General features: G+C 36.8%; 2 protein-coding genes across 3 annotated transcripts; both read right to left on the reverse strand.

The window, feature by feature from the left end:
- Positions 1 to 3,077: 3,077 nt before the first annotated feature.
- On the reverse strand, positions 3,078 to 6,538 carry LOC117619924 (uridylate kinase-like). 2 transcript variants are annotated; one of them, XM_034349994.1, is made up of 7 exons: positions 5,610 to 6,538; positions 5,124 to 5,256; positions 4,988 to 5,041; positions 4,784 to 4,875; positions 3,955 to 4,190; positions 3,655 to 3,825; positions 3,078 to 3,577 (listed from the first exon to the last, which is right to left on the reverse strand). In XM_034349994.1, exons 1-7 carry the CDS (start codon positions 6,299 to 6,301, stop codon positions 3,480 to 3,482), a joined length of 1,476 nt encoding a protein of 491 aa, XP_034205885.1. In that variant the 5' UTR covers positions 6,302 to 6,538; the 3' UTR covers positions 3,078 to 3,479. The 2 variants fall into 2 exon arrangements, with proteins under 2 accessions (XP_034205885.1, XP_034205886.1); XM_034349995.1 differs by lacking the exons at positions 4,784 to 4,875; positions 4,988 to 5,041; positions 5,124 to 5,256.
- Positions 6,539 to 8,557: 2,019 nt separating this feature from the next.
- On the reverse strand, positions 8,558 to 11,921 carry LOC117620047. Its single transcript, XM_034350137.1, has 2 exons — positions 11,429 to 11,921; positions 8,558 to 8,868 (listed from the first exon to the last, which is right to left on the reverse strand). The coding sequence occupies exons 1-2, from the start codon at positions 11,726 to 11,728 to the stop codon at positions 8,734 to 8,736; spliced, it is 435 nt and encodes a 144-aa protein (XP_034206028.1). The 5' UTR covers positions 11,729 to 11,921; the 3' UTR covers positions 8,558 to 8,733.
- Positions 11,922 to 12,457: the final 536 nt, after the last annotated feature.

The raw sequence follows: 12,457 nt of genomic DNA on the forward strand, positions 1-12,457 counted from the left end.
ATTAGTCTCAGTATGCATGTAGCTCTTTATGAATTTCTTTTGTTTTACAAATTCAAATCATATGGTAGCTTTCTATATTAATTTTATCTTCTCAACCTTTAATTTGTGTGTCACCAGTACAACCTTTGCAGCATACACTGTTAATACAGAACAGACATTGCAAATCTCTTTCTAAAAGACTGGCACAAAGATAAGAAAAAAAAAGGTTGAAGAAAGGTACCTAACAAGCTGGTGTAGTATTTTTCATGCTCAACAATGAACTCTAGCCTGTATTAACCTAAAACGCTGGTTCCACTTTGAATGCCGTTTACGAGTACGGTTTCCGATTCAAGTCCCGTATCAGAGGTTAGTGTTCTTGATCGATCGAGCTTAGAGTAGAATTCTTCTGTTAAGTTCATGTTTAACTGTATCCGATCCGTTGTTTGGTTTGGGTTGGTTTGTTTTTTGTTTTTAAATTTTTTATTTTGGTCGAATTAGGTAGGGGATTGTTTACCCTGTAAAAATGTCTCTCCTACTATAACATATATCATCTATTAGACTACTTTCTCTGTTACTTAAGCTCTCTAGTCATTGCTACTTTTTTATAATTTTAAAAAAAAAAAAATCTTTCTTTCTTTTCGAAGAAATCATAAATTGTGGATTTTGTATCTCATGCGTGTCTGAATAATAATAATATATATATTTACACAGAGAGTATCTATTGAGGGATCTCTCAAATTAGCTTATTTGAGGAACACCATTATAGGGCCCATTCCATATTGTATTTCACTAATCCAAACTATCTATTTTGTAGATACTCATTCAAAGATCATCTCTATTTGACCACTCAATTGAATTATTAAAATTTAATACTTTCTTGAAGCACCGTATTTGTTGATATATATGCCTTAGTATTTTGGTTTCATGGTCACTTTAACATCCTTTTTCTTTGTATTATAATATCTCTTATTTAGAAGAACCTTATAATCCAGAGGTGATTGTGGAGAAATATCCAGACGAAGCAACGGTAATACCGGGAGGACTTCGAGATAGGCCTAACCATGTTAAAACTCCACTAGAGAAAATTCTCGATTCATATAGGCAGCATGATTTGTGCGTACATTAGCAGCCTTCATTAATTTACTATGCTCTTACTAAGCTCTTCTTCTCTTTTTTAACAAGTTTATCCTTTTCTTTTTTTGTTGTTGCAGACAATGCGTTTACATCCCAATCGCAAATGTGCCGATGATGGTCGTGAAAGTAAGTTTGGCGAGGAAGAGTGACACAAACTAAAAAGCTTCTTTGCTATTGAGGTCTTAAGGAAAGGAGAAGAAAATTCCATTAGTTCTTCTTGAAGATTTGATGTACTGTGAACTAGCTATTGGTGTTGTACCGTGTACTAAACTTATGTGCTTTGATCATGTTGCCAGAGTTTATGTTCTGATAATCATGTGCTTGTTTTTGCTTGCGTAGTGTTTGTTCAGCTGACCATTCATATCCATAGAGCCCTTCCTCCTTGCCTGAACCGCCGCCACCCTTTTCTCGTCCCCTTCCTCATCTTCCCCTTCCATTCTACTAATCATGTTTTCCAGCATTCCACAATAGGCAAGCCATCAGCCCCGTATTTGGAGAAGACGAGCACTAAACATATATGGCCAAAGAAAATTTCAACACTTTGGTTATTTAGAAGTGGTGCATGCAATGTCGGTTTCAGGATTCAACAGTCGGTTGGGTAAAACTTAGATACTAAATTCGATGGTACGAGTGGATTTCGTTAATAAACATATAAAGATACATATAGTCAGAGGGACATTTTGAGCCTACTCTCAAATGCATCTCTATCAATAAATAAAAGTTTAACAAATACAAAAATTAAAACTAGACAATGTAATCCTAGATCACACTTGAGATAATTGATATTAAAATCTTGATCATCATTGACTCTTTGATTCTCAACTCTTTTAGCTTGAGGCTTAACAATGGGAGATTCAGGAAGATTTTGCCAAAAAGAGAAATCAACATCTCAACAAAAACAAACAAATTCTCAAAATAGCATTAATGTATTTAATCAAACATACCAACACAAATCAAACAACTCAAAAATACCAACAACAAATCAAACATCAAAACAAAATTCTTAAAATCAAAGCCCTAATTAATTTCAACAAATTCTCAAAATTTTAATTCATTCTTAAACTTTAGAATATTCAATTTCAAATTAAAGATGCATAAGATAATTAAAAAGGAGAGAATGAGAAGAATAATTGTTGCCAAAAAGAGAAGTTATTGCTAGCAAGCAAGATGAGAAGTTGATGTCTATATGTCAAGAGAAGTAGAGGAGAAATTGCTGTAGACAAGACGAGGAGAGAAGTTGGCCATTCAATATCTTTGTTTGGAAAAAAAAATTGGGTTGGGCAGCTACCTAGCCTGCCCTTAAAGTAGAAACGCCATTGGGTGCATGCAAACCCTGCCTTGTAAGGTAGTAGTGACTGCCATCCATTTTTGGAAATACACCAACAATTGCAGCAAAACAGTTCAACAAGTTGTGAGAGCTCGACGTGATGATGATGAAATCAATGTAGTTTTGACACTGGTCAATTTCCTTTACCTTTCTCTTCTTTTTTTGTTGTTGTCAATTTTACTGAAATATTACAAATATCAAAACCACATTAGTTTAAAGAAATTCATCCTCAATTTTAAGAAGCTAAGAAGCCAAGCTACATTCTTTAAATAAATGAAGGGCAACGGGTAAATCAAGTATCCAAAAGAAATGCTCCATTATTAATCCTTTAAATCGCTTCAACTAATTAAACATGTGGTTGTATGTTAACTGCAAAATTGTCAGGCAACAATTACAATTAGACATAAGAAAATTGTATAATACTCAGTCAAAATTTTACACGAAAAGGGGGGCTGCAGCCAAATATTTGGGATTTTACATTTTTATTGTAACTCAATGGTTACAACAGGACTAGCAGTAAAGAAGCTTAAAAGAATTACAAGCTCAGGAAAAAAGAGAGAAAAATAAATACATAAAAAAGAAAAGGTAAGGTGAACTTAGTGGTTTGGAGATGGGTCAGCTCTGTGCAGAGATGAAATGGGAGCCGAAAAAATGGATGAACTGTGAATTAATAATTCATAAATTTCCTACGGTTGGTTGGGAGCTTTACATAGGCATTAACCCGCCTTCTTCCTTTGTTTTCTTATTACACAACCGTTTTACATTTTACAATTACAATGAACCAACTGCCTAACGCAGCTGCTTCCTCTGCTTTCTTCATACACAATTGTTAACATTTACAACACACCAACTGCCTTAGCTCGTCTGCTTTCGTGCTCTCTCTCACGGAGACTCTGAGGTTTTCTGAGAGAAATTATGGTCATGCGAATGCACGGGGAGCCACTGAAACAGAAAATCCGACATCCTTTTCAGGACCAGTGGTACTTCATAGAAACTTAAACCGCACTTCAAAGCATCGGAACGGATGGCTCCATATGCATTAGCCAATCCTTCCTGCCTGATCAATCAAAGTTCCAACTTGGTCTCCACATAAAGCTCTTGAAATATTTCCAGGTTCCAGCAAATTGAAAATTACAACTACAGACAAAGCACATTTATTCTTAGTAAAAATGAGGGTTTAACATTTGTGCAAGTAGGAAAGGAATGAGACCAACCAGGAATTCCATTCTCTTCACAGTATGTTAATGCCATGACGTCCACAGAGGTAATGCCTCTAGAAACAACCTCCCTATAGCAAGTATGATCAACAGTGACACTGTTGCTACCAGAATGACACTCATATATGCCGTTAAAGTTTGTACCCTTAAGGACCGCCTCTGCATTAACTGAACCAGAAAACATATATGTACACCTCATGGTTAAAATATGGAACAGAAAGAGAAAGGAACAAGAAGCACAGAGAAAACAAAAGTATATTAGAAACAAAACATATAGGGGACATGGTAGAATCTCACGCTCAGAAGCTCGCAAGGCTGCTGCAATATCAGTGGTGAAGAGATAATTTCCAGTGCCAGCACCAATTCCGCCAAATATAACAACTCTGCCTTTCTCAAGATGTCGTATGGCTCGAAGCCTGTTATATGGCTCAGAAACCTCTGGCATTGTTAATGCTGTTTGGACCCGTGCCTGAACACCTACCTTCTCTAAAGCTGATTGAAGTAGTACAGAATTCATGACTGTTGCCATCATACTGGTAAGAAATCAACCGTCAAAACATCAGTATGCTTCTACCAATCCAAAGTTTAGGATAAGTGTATTGATTACTTATTCCATTCTTTTAAAAGAAGTTAAGATATAAATGCAAAGACGTAAGCAAGGAAAGGATTTTCTTTTTATCGAACGAAGCAAACAAAGGAATAAGCCTAAAAGATTTTAGTGATACCCACATTACTTTACACCCAGACAGGCAGCATATGCAAAATCTAGCTAATTCTAAAAATCCCTGCAATTTTCTATCCAAGCCTTACAATCCACAAAGCCACTAAATAAAACATATACATGCTACACAAAACATCCAGACATGCTTAAATAAAAAAGGGCCCCCTTTAAGTACCCAAAACTAGTTTTGATCAAGGAGAATGATCATTCGAACATAATTTGAACAAAAGTAGAAGGCACCAGAAAAAAATTGCAATTACAGTTCAAAACATTGGGCATTACCCAATTTGATGTTGCTCATTGACCAATTGAACACAATCACGATGATATCCAAGCCATATAATTGAACAAAAGTAGCAGACACCAGATAATACTTGCAATTACAGTCAAAACATTGGACATTACCCAATTTGGTATGCTGTAGATCTATCCAATCCAGTAGAAGACACCCATGTGTCTCCACAAAAGAAATTACAGCCTCCAACAACGATTGCTACCTTTACAAAGAATAGAATTTAAAAAATTTAAGTTAGGAGAAAAAACACAAATATTATAAAGGATTGGAAGTAAAAACTATTGTTAAAAAAGAAATGCAAGTTCAGGAAACACCTCCACTCCAAGACGGCAAGCTCTTGCCACTTCCTCAGCAATCTGCGTTGCTACCTAACGACAGAGAGAAGCAGCTCAGCTTATTTATTCAGCACACTTGATCAAATATCAATAATCTGTCAGCTAAAACTTGCACCTTGGGGTCGATGCTCTGGCAGTCCCCAGCTAACGCAGCACCACTAATTTTAAGCATTACTCTTTTCCATTTTACATTTGGCATCGATTTGGATTTCAGGTTGTTTGTAAATCCAGTGCTGCCAGGTGTGTATCTGCCAATAGAAATATCTGCCACTCCATGAAGATGTTTTGTTTGGGAGAAGAAAACCAATAATCACTAATCACACATTAGCTTATTTCACTTATTTCACTCACATGAAAGCAAATGCTATTAACTCTATTCCAAAGAGCGCACTTTTTTCAGTCAAATGGCCCAGAAGGATAGCTACAGAAACAAGTCCAAGCAGTTTCATATATTTCACCCTCTTATATTGCCTAGTCTTAAAGCCACATAAAAATTCACAAACCCCTTTTCATAATTTACACAAAATCACAAACCCAGCAAACCAAAACAATCAATTCATCAACAAACTTATACCAGATTTATTACTACAATTTACAATACCTCTTAGGCTGCTTAGCCACATTAGAATTGGCTCTGCCACCACTGCGTTCCTCATCCGAACCACCGCCACCTTTAGGCACAAGAGAACTCCCCAGAATGACCTCAAGCTTCTTGAACCAATGCCAATGACTGGCCCCCAACCCACTACTAGTGATCCTCTGCAGCTCCACCTTGTACCTTTTCTTCAAATTGTCAATCTTATTCTTGCACTGCTCTACGGTCTTGTACGTTGACTTATTACCACCACCAGTCCCACATCGCTCGCTGACCATCTCAGCCACCTCCTCCCAGTCCCTCCCTCTCAGGTTTCCCCTGTTCAGCTGATTGAATTTCTCAGTAAAGGCTTCGAGAAGACACGCGATGGCCGTGTCGCTCCACTCCTCGCGGTCCTTCCGATAGTCACCCCGCTGCGACGCCGTTTCCTGTCCGCTGGAGGACTCGGCTTCGGTAGTGCTGGTGGTAGGGTTAGGGTTTGCGGAGGAGGGTTTGAGTTTTTTGTAGTAGTAAGAGCTCCGTTTAGTGTTGGGGGTTCGGGTCTGGTTCGGACTCCGGTCCGGGTCGTCGGGGAAGGGTCGGGGGAAGAAATCGCCGTTGTTGGCGGTGGTGGGGGAGTCGATTGTGTCGCGGGGGCGCGGCGGCGCGTGGAGGTGAGAGGAGGAGTCGATCAGAGGGAAATCGTCGGAGGAAGCCATTAGGGTTAGGGTTTGAGATTGAGAAGAATGGAAGGAAGGAGACGACGGCGTTTGAGGTTAAGTGACGGAACGTTGGAGACGGCAACGGAAGGGCTAAGGGATTCGGGAACTTGTGAGATTGTGGTGTTGTCATCAGTCGTAACGGTTCCGTCAGCTACGCCAAACGTCTGGTTGCACATTTACACTTGGACCAGCAACACGTCTCTATTCATTTGCTCTACAGAAATTTCCCCCTTTTTTTTTCTTAACTTTTATTTTTATTTTTATACCGAAATAAGAAAATTATAAAATATAAAGGAGAACCATGATTTTTCTCTTTGTACTTGGTAATGATTGTACACCTAAATGATATGTAAAATACTCCCTTTACCAAAATAATCCATGCTTTCATCCAAATAGGGCTTGTCAATGGGTTGAGCCGAGAATGGGCTTGGGTTAAACTGGGCCGGGCTTTAAAGAGGAGAGAGAAAATACCAGACCGGCCCAGGTTGGGTTTTTTTTAGAAAATTCAAAGTCCAAGCCCGACCCATGGGCCGAGCTTGAGAAAGCCTATCATGCCGAGCCGGGTCGAAACCGGCCCACTTCATTCGAAAAAATCATAAACTTAATCATAAGGGCATTTTAGTCCAAATTTGAGATTAAACTCACTTAATTCCAATATTTTCACATCAAACCAAATTCATAAAACACCCCAATAAAGTCACACAACTTAATAAGATTTCCACAAAAATAATAAAACCAAATATTATTTTTGAGGTTATTACATAATTAGACCATAATACGTTTTAAGAAATAATTTTAAAAAATAATAAGTATAAAAAAATATTTTTTTTGAAGGATGATATGAATAAATATGCAAATGTTTGGTGATGTGTTCAAGAAAAGGATGATTATATTTGGTGGTATGATTATGTTTCGTGATATGATTATATTTGATGGTATGATATGTTTTTTGTGTGTATATATATATATATACAGTCCCGATCTCTTGGACTACAGGGGTCTAAGAGATTTGTGGTCACTCACCATTAGATGTAAATTCAACAGGTCACTTACTCTTGCACTCTTTTTAAGAAATTTTTTTGAACCATTGGATGTTACATCCAACGGTGGGTGACCACAGTCTCTTGGACCCCTATGGTCTATATACAGTCCTGATCTCTTGGACCCTTGTAGTCCAAGAGATTTATGGTCACTCACTGTTGGATGTAAATTCAACGGTTGACTTGAATCGGGTAATAATCATTTATGTCATATTGCATTTATATATATCATTTTGAACCATTGTATATATATATATATATATATATATACAAAATTGTTGTATTAATAATTGACACAAATTAATGTGCTAATCATCCAATTATAAACTAGGAATGAGTAAAGAAAAGTCAATGAAATGAAACAAATTATATATGTGATTTAAGTGATATAATCATAAACTTAAACTCTTATTTATACATAATTATATATATGTATGCGGGCCTAACGGGCCGGGCTTTCTTGGGCTTAACCGAGCTGGGCCTATGGGCCGGGCTGGGCTTCAGACACCCAAGCCCAAGTCTAGTCCAGCCCAGCCCAAGGCGGCCCGGGCCATCTCAAAGCCCATAACGGGGCCGAGCCAGGCCTTTTTTCAATGGGCCGGGCAAGCCCCCATCGGCCCATGAGCCCGCAGGCCTAATGATGAGGCCTACAGTCTCATTTGGGACTACTTCTATAGAAAACACTTTTGCTCATGTACATTTTTGTGGTGAACACTTTTATTATAAGAAACGTCGAAATTTTTAGTGTAAAAGCATTTAGAAATGCTTTTCCATAAAACGCTATTATGAACCATAAGTACTTCTAAATGATTTTTTGTCAAACACAGTTAAAAGCACTTTTGATTAGAAATTAGAACTCATCAAATTGGCGTTCCTCCTTGTATCATGATAAAGATTTTGGTAATAGATCACGTTCAAACATCATTAATTATGGTATCAAGAAACTTTAACAAGCTTCACTGTTCGTCTTAATTTGGGATGCAGATGTCCTCGAAATTAGGCTGCAAATGCATTGTTTCGCCACTCAAATGGTAGTTTTGTCCGGCTTTTCTTGGTACATGTATATCTTGATCCAATTTATCAAAGGAGATTGTTAAGAGGTGTCCAAGATTTTTGTATCAGAAAGCTAAATCTAGTTTGTGCAGCACAAGTAATCACATCCATGAGATGTGTAAACCATTATCAATCAAAGAGAACCAAATCAAAAGAGCAATTTAATCTAATAACTAGTAGTGACAAAATGAATAGAGGAAATCAAAAGGGAAGCCACTTTCTTTACTAAGCACACTAATGTTTTGATGGACTGATTTTCTTACAATAGGAATTCGGAAAGTAACGTGCATTTTCGATGTTCCATATTTCAAGGGTTAACTATGGCATATGAAAAACCTATTCATCAGGAGAAGATCGTTCATCATCAGGAGAAGATCGTTCATCATCAGAAGACCCCTCCTTTCGATCCCTTCTTTCGTTCCATCTTGCCCAGATCCACCTCAAAACCAGAAACCCCCCAATAGCGTAAACCTGAAAGTAGGCAAAGTAAAATTACTAAATAATTAAAGGAAATAAGTAAAACTTAAATTTGAAGGACATCCAGATAGTCTAGTTCTTTATTTTCCTTTAGTGTCTGTTCATATTCACAACTGGAGAAAAACTTGCATGAAAAGGTTGTATAAATCAGTTGTCTTTCACTCTCCAAGCGGGGAGAGAAAAATACAACCTGTGCATATACCCCACCAGTTCCAGCTAAGTTTTTCTTCCATATCTGAAACAAAGTGTACTGAAACCTCAACCATCTGGCCATAGTACCCACAAACAAGCACAGTGCTAAAGTAGTTGAAAATTCATAGGGCAAACTGAAAAACTGCCAATTAAAAACATTAGAAAATAGTACAAAGTCGACATTGATTAAATAAAAAAAAGCCAACCTGTACCAAAAATATAATGAAAAGGCAACACAATGGCTAATATAATCAACCAAACAGTTACTGTCCTTACTAAATATTCAGATGACTGCCAAACACAACACCAAAGTCTCAAATATGTGGGTATTCCACAGCCCACCCATACTTCCTCTTATTCATAATCTTTAACTCAAAATTTAACAAACATGTTATTCTGTATACAAGATATGGCCTTCAACATGATATTTAAACCCCCAAAATGCATGGTTTGCACCTATATAGACAGCCTGGAAAAGTTGCAGTCCTATCTATTTCCCTCGCTTAATTCAAGTATCAGTTTATCATAATGAGTGAAATTTGATATGACATGTACCCAAAACAAATGGGTGATCAGTACAACTATGAGGAGGCTAGTGAATGTGTATTGAGAACAGAAAATATTCAAATTAACAGGGGAAAAAAACTAACATGATGAAGAAGAAAGAAAATAGCTCATTGAGACAAATAACGGACAGAAAGCCGATGAACTTTGCCGCTAATGGATTGACTATTAGCATGCTATTGCATAATCTGAACTTAAGTGCAAGTTTGGATACTAGAAAGCCACAAAGTCGGAACTTCATAGCGAGCTCCGATAATTTCATCACAACAGGAGAAGACAAGGATCCACATGGTATTAACTTTCAGCCTCCCACCTCAATGAGTACAGGTATACAATATGAACACAGGCGAACTGAAGGAAATGGTTGAGAGCAGGGCTAGTGACCTATCCCATCTCCTCAACTATTCCACTGTTCTTTGTTTGCTTCATGTGCATCTTTTTCTTTTTTTTTTCCGTCAAAAAAAAAAAATTTTTTTTTTTTTTTTTTTTTTTTGAAAGAATCAAAGTCAAAACAATGAAATCCTAACCACCTTTCTTAGAGCTTTGAAATCAGTGCCACTAATGGGACTTTACTAAAATATCTAAAGATTCAGCTGACCATGAACATATAACCAGGTGTCTCACAAGAGATGCAAAGCTCATCCAGTCAACAAGTATCAAACCGTTACCAAACTGATGTTCCAAGTCCTACTGCCTTACAAGCGAAATAATTAAACCATAAACTTTGTTAATTACATTCCATAAGATACTGAAATGTTAGGTTGAAGGAAGTGTCTTGTTCAACATAAATCATTCAAATTCTTAGCAACATATCTCCATCCACTAATAAGGCACCAAAAATAGCAGATAAGTACCTCACATATTTGCCAAGCCATATATTGACTCAACTATAACTATGTAATTTCTTCTCTAGTGAATTAATACTTGATATTCATCACCCCACCTAAATCTCAATGACAACTTCCCCTACACACTCTTTCAACCATACCTAAGGAACCAACTTGAGACTTTCCACCACTGTGCTAAAATAATCATCATTTGACATTGGCATGACTGTGTCATCACCAATCTTCAAAACAAAATCTCAAATATCAATACGCTGCTAAGTAACAGATGTCCTCATCATTGCCGTACTTCCTCCAAATCCCACAGTCCATATGTTTACTAAGCTAGGCTGCTTAACCACTTAAGCATATATAGACTGCTCTCTATTACAAGCATCTTGCTGTTCTCAACGTTTCAGTGGACTATAATCAAGCAATAATGAAATCAATAGCAAGGTGACTCTATAGGCTTCATGGTACAAACAAAATTAAGAACCTTCTGTTTGACTTCTTTTTCTACCCCTTTTTGGGAAAGCAATGCAAACTTTGATAAAGGGTTGTGAATCCCAAATTGGGTGCCCAAAACCCCTTTCTTTAAGTGTTACTCCTATACTTGGCCCCTTCCTATCCAATTTTGGTTTTTTGTAATCAAAAGTTCAAACAAAATACTTTTTTTTTCTGACAGATTTCTGTCCACACAACATGATATGATATTTGTTCGTACCCAAAATTTATTTTCTTCAAAATACCTTTCCTTAAGAAAACTTTTATCTTCACCTAAGAGGATGCATGAAACTCAACTTACATACATCATGAATGAAAACCCATATTTCAAATATAACTAATTCTAAACCAAACAACATAACACACAAGGTTTCATTTTTCTTTCTTCATTCCCTCCATTTAGTCTCAATACCCAACATAAATTCATGTAAATCAGAAAAAATAAATATATAAAGTTCAAAAAACCATGCCTGCCAGAGTATAATAGGATTGGAAGTCTTAGTTGAAGGCTCTTCATTCTCAACCGCCACAGGAGGAGGAACAACAAGTTGCGCTTTTGGGAACCTCACAGTGTCCGGTTTCTGAGTCTTACTTTCCAGTCCTTCATCACCAGCTACTGCTTTCATCGGTTCATCTTCAACAGCCACGCCTGCTTTTGGTTCTTGCTTCAAGAATGGAAATTGAAGCTTGAACTTGGGAAACAGTGAGAATAAGTTTTTGGGTCCTTTAGGATCTTCTTCTTTGCTTACAATCTCCGTGTTTTCTGCCATTTTTGAGAAAGAAGGGTGATTCTGAAAGGGGGGTGGGCGGCTTGTAAACGGCGGAGGAAACAGAGTAGGAGATGTTCATGAGATATTGAAAACGCTTTTGTATGTTTCCATCTCTCACTCCAGAACGTCCCTCGTCTAATTAAATTTTTTTTAAAATAAACATTCTTTTTCTTTCTTTTTTTTTTCTTTTCTTTTTTTTTTTTTTTGGATAAAACACATTGTAGTCTTATTATGAAAAGAATAAAATAAAAGCTTTTAATTATGAATTTTCTTTTAACTTTATCTTTTAGTTACAATGAGGACCCAAGGCCCAGATATTTTTGGTCAAAAGGCCCAGATTTACTAGATGGAATCCAGATTTTTTAACGGGTGCTACAATTTTAAAGATAAAATGAGTGAAAAATTTATAGCTTGATACTCATCAAATTTTTTTTTATAGTAACATTCATGAGTTTAAACAAGTGAATTGAACAATGTGCAATTTCTTAATAGAGAAGTTTTAGAGAGATAGGCTCCTCATTCTCTCTAAAATTTCTCTCGTCTCCACTGCCCTCTTTTGAGCAGTTGGTGTTGACGTGAGTCTCCTAATTAATCAAGGAGATTTACTTCCTTGATTAATTAAAGGATTTACTTTCCTATTTTTTATATAGTTGATAAATCATTGTATAATTAGGAGATAGTTTCCTAATTCTTTACTGTATCTAATTTCTTGTATAACACCCTATAAAC

This window comes from Prunus dulcis, chromosome 2 (assembly GCF_902201215.1).
Source record: "Prunus dulcis chromosome 2, ALMONDv2, whole genome shotgun sequence".
In the NCBI taxonomy this organism is placed as follows: domain Eukaryota; kingdom Viridiplantae; phylum Streptophyta; class Magnoliopsida; order Rosales; family Rosaceae; genus Prunus; species Prunus dulcis.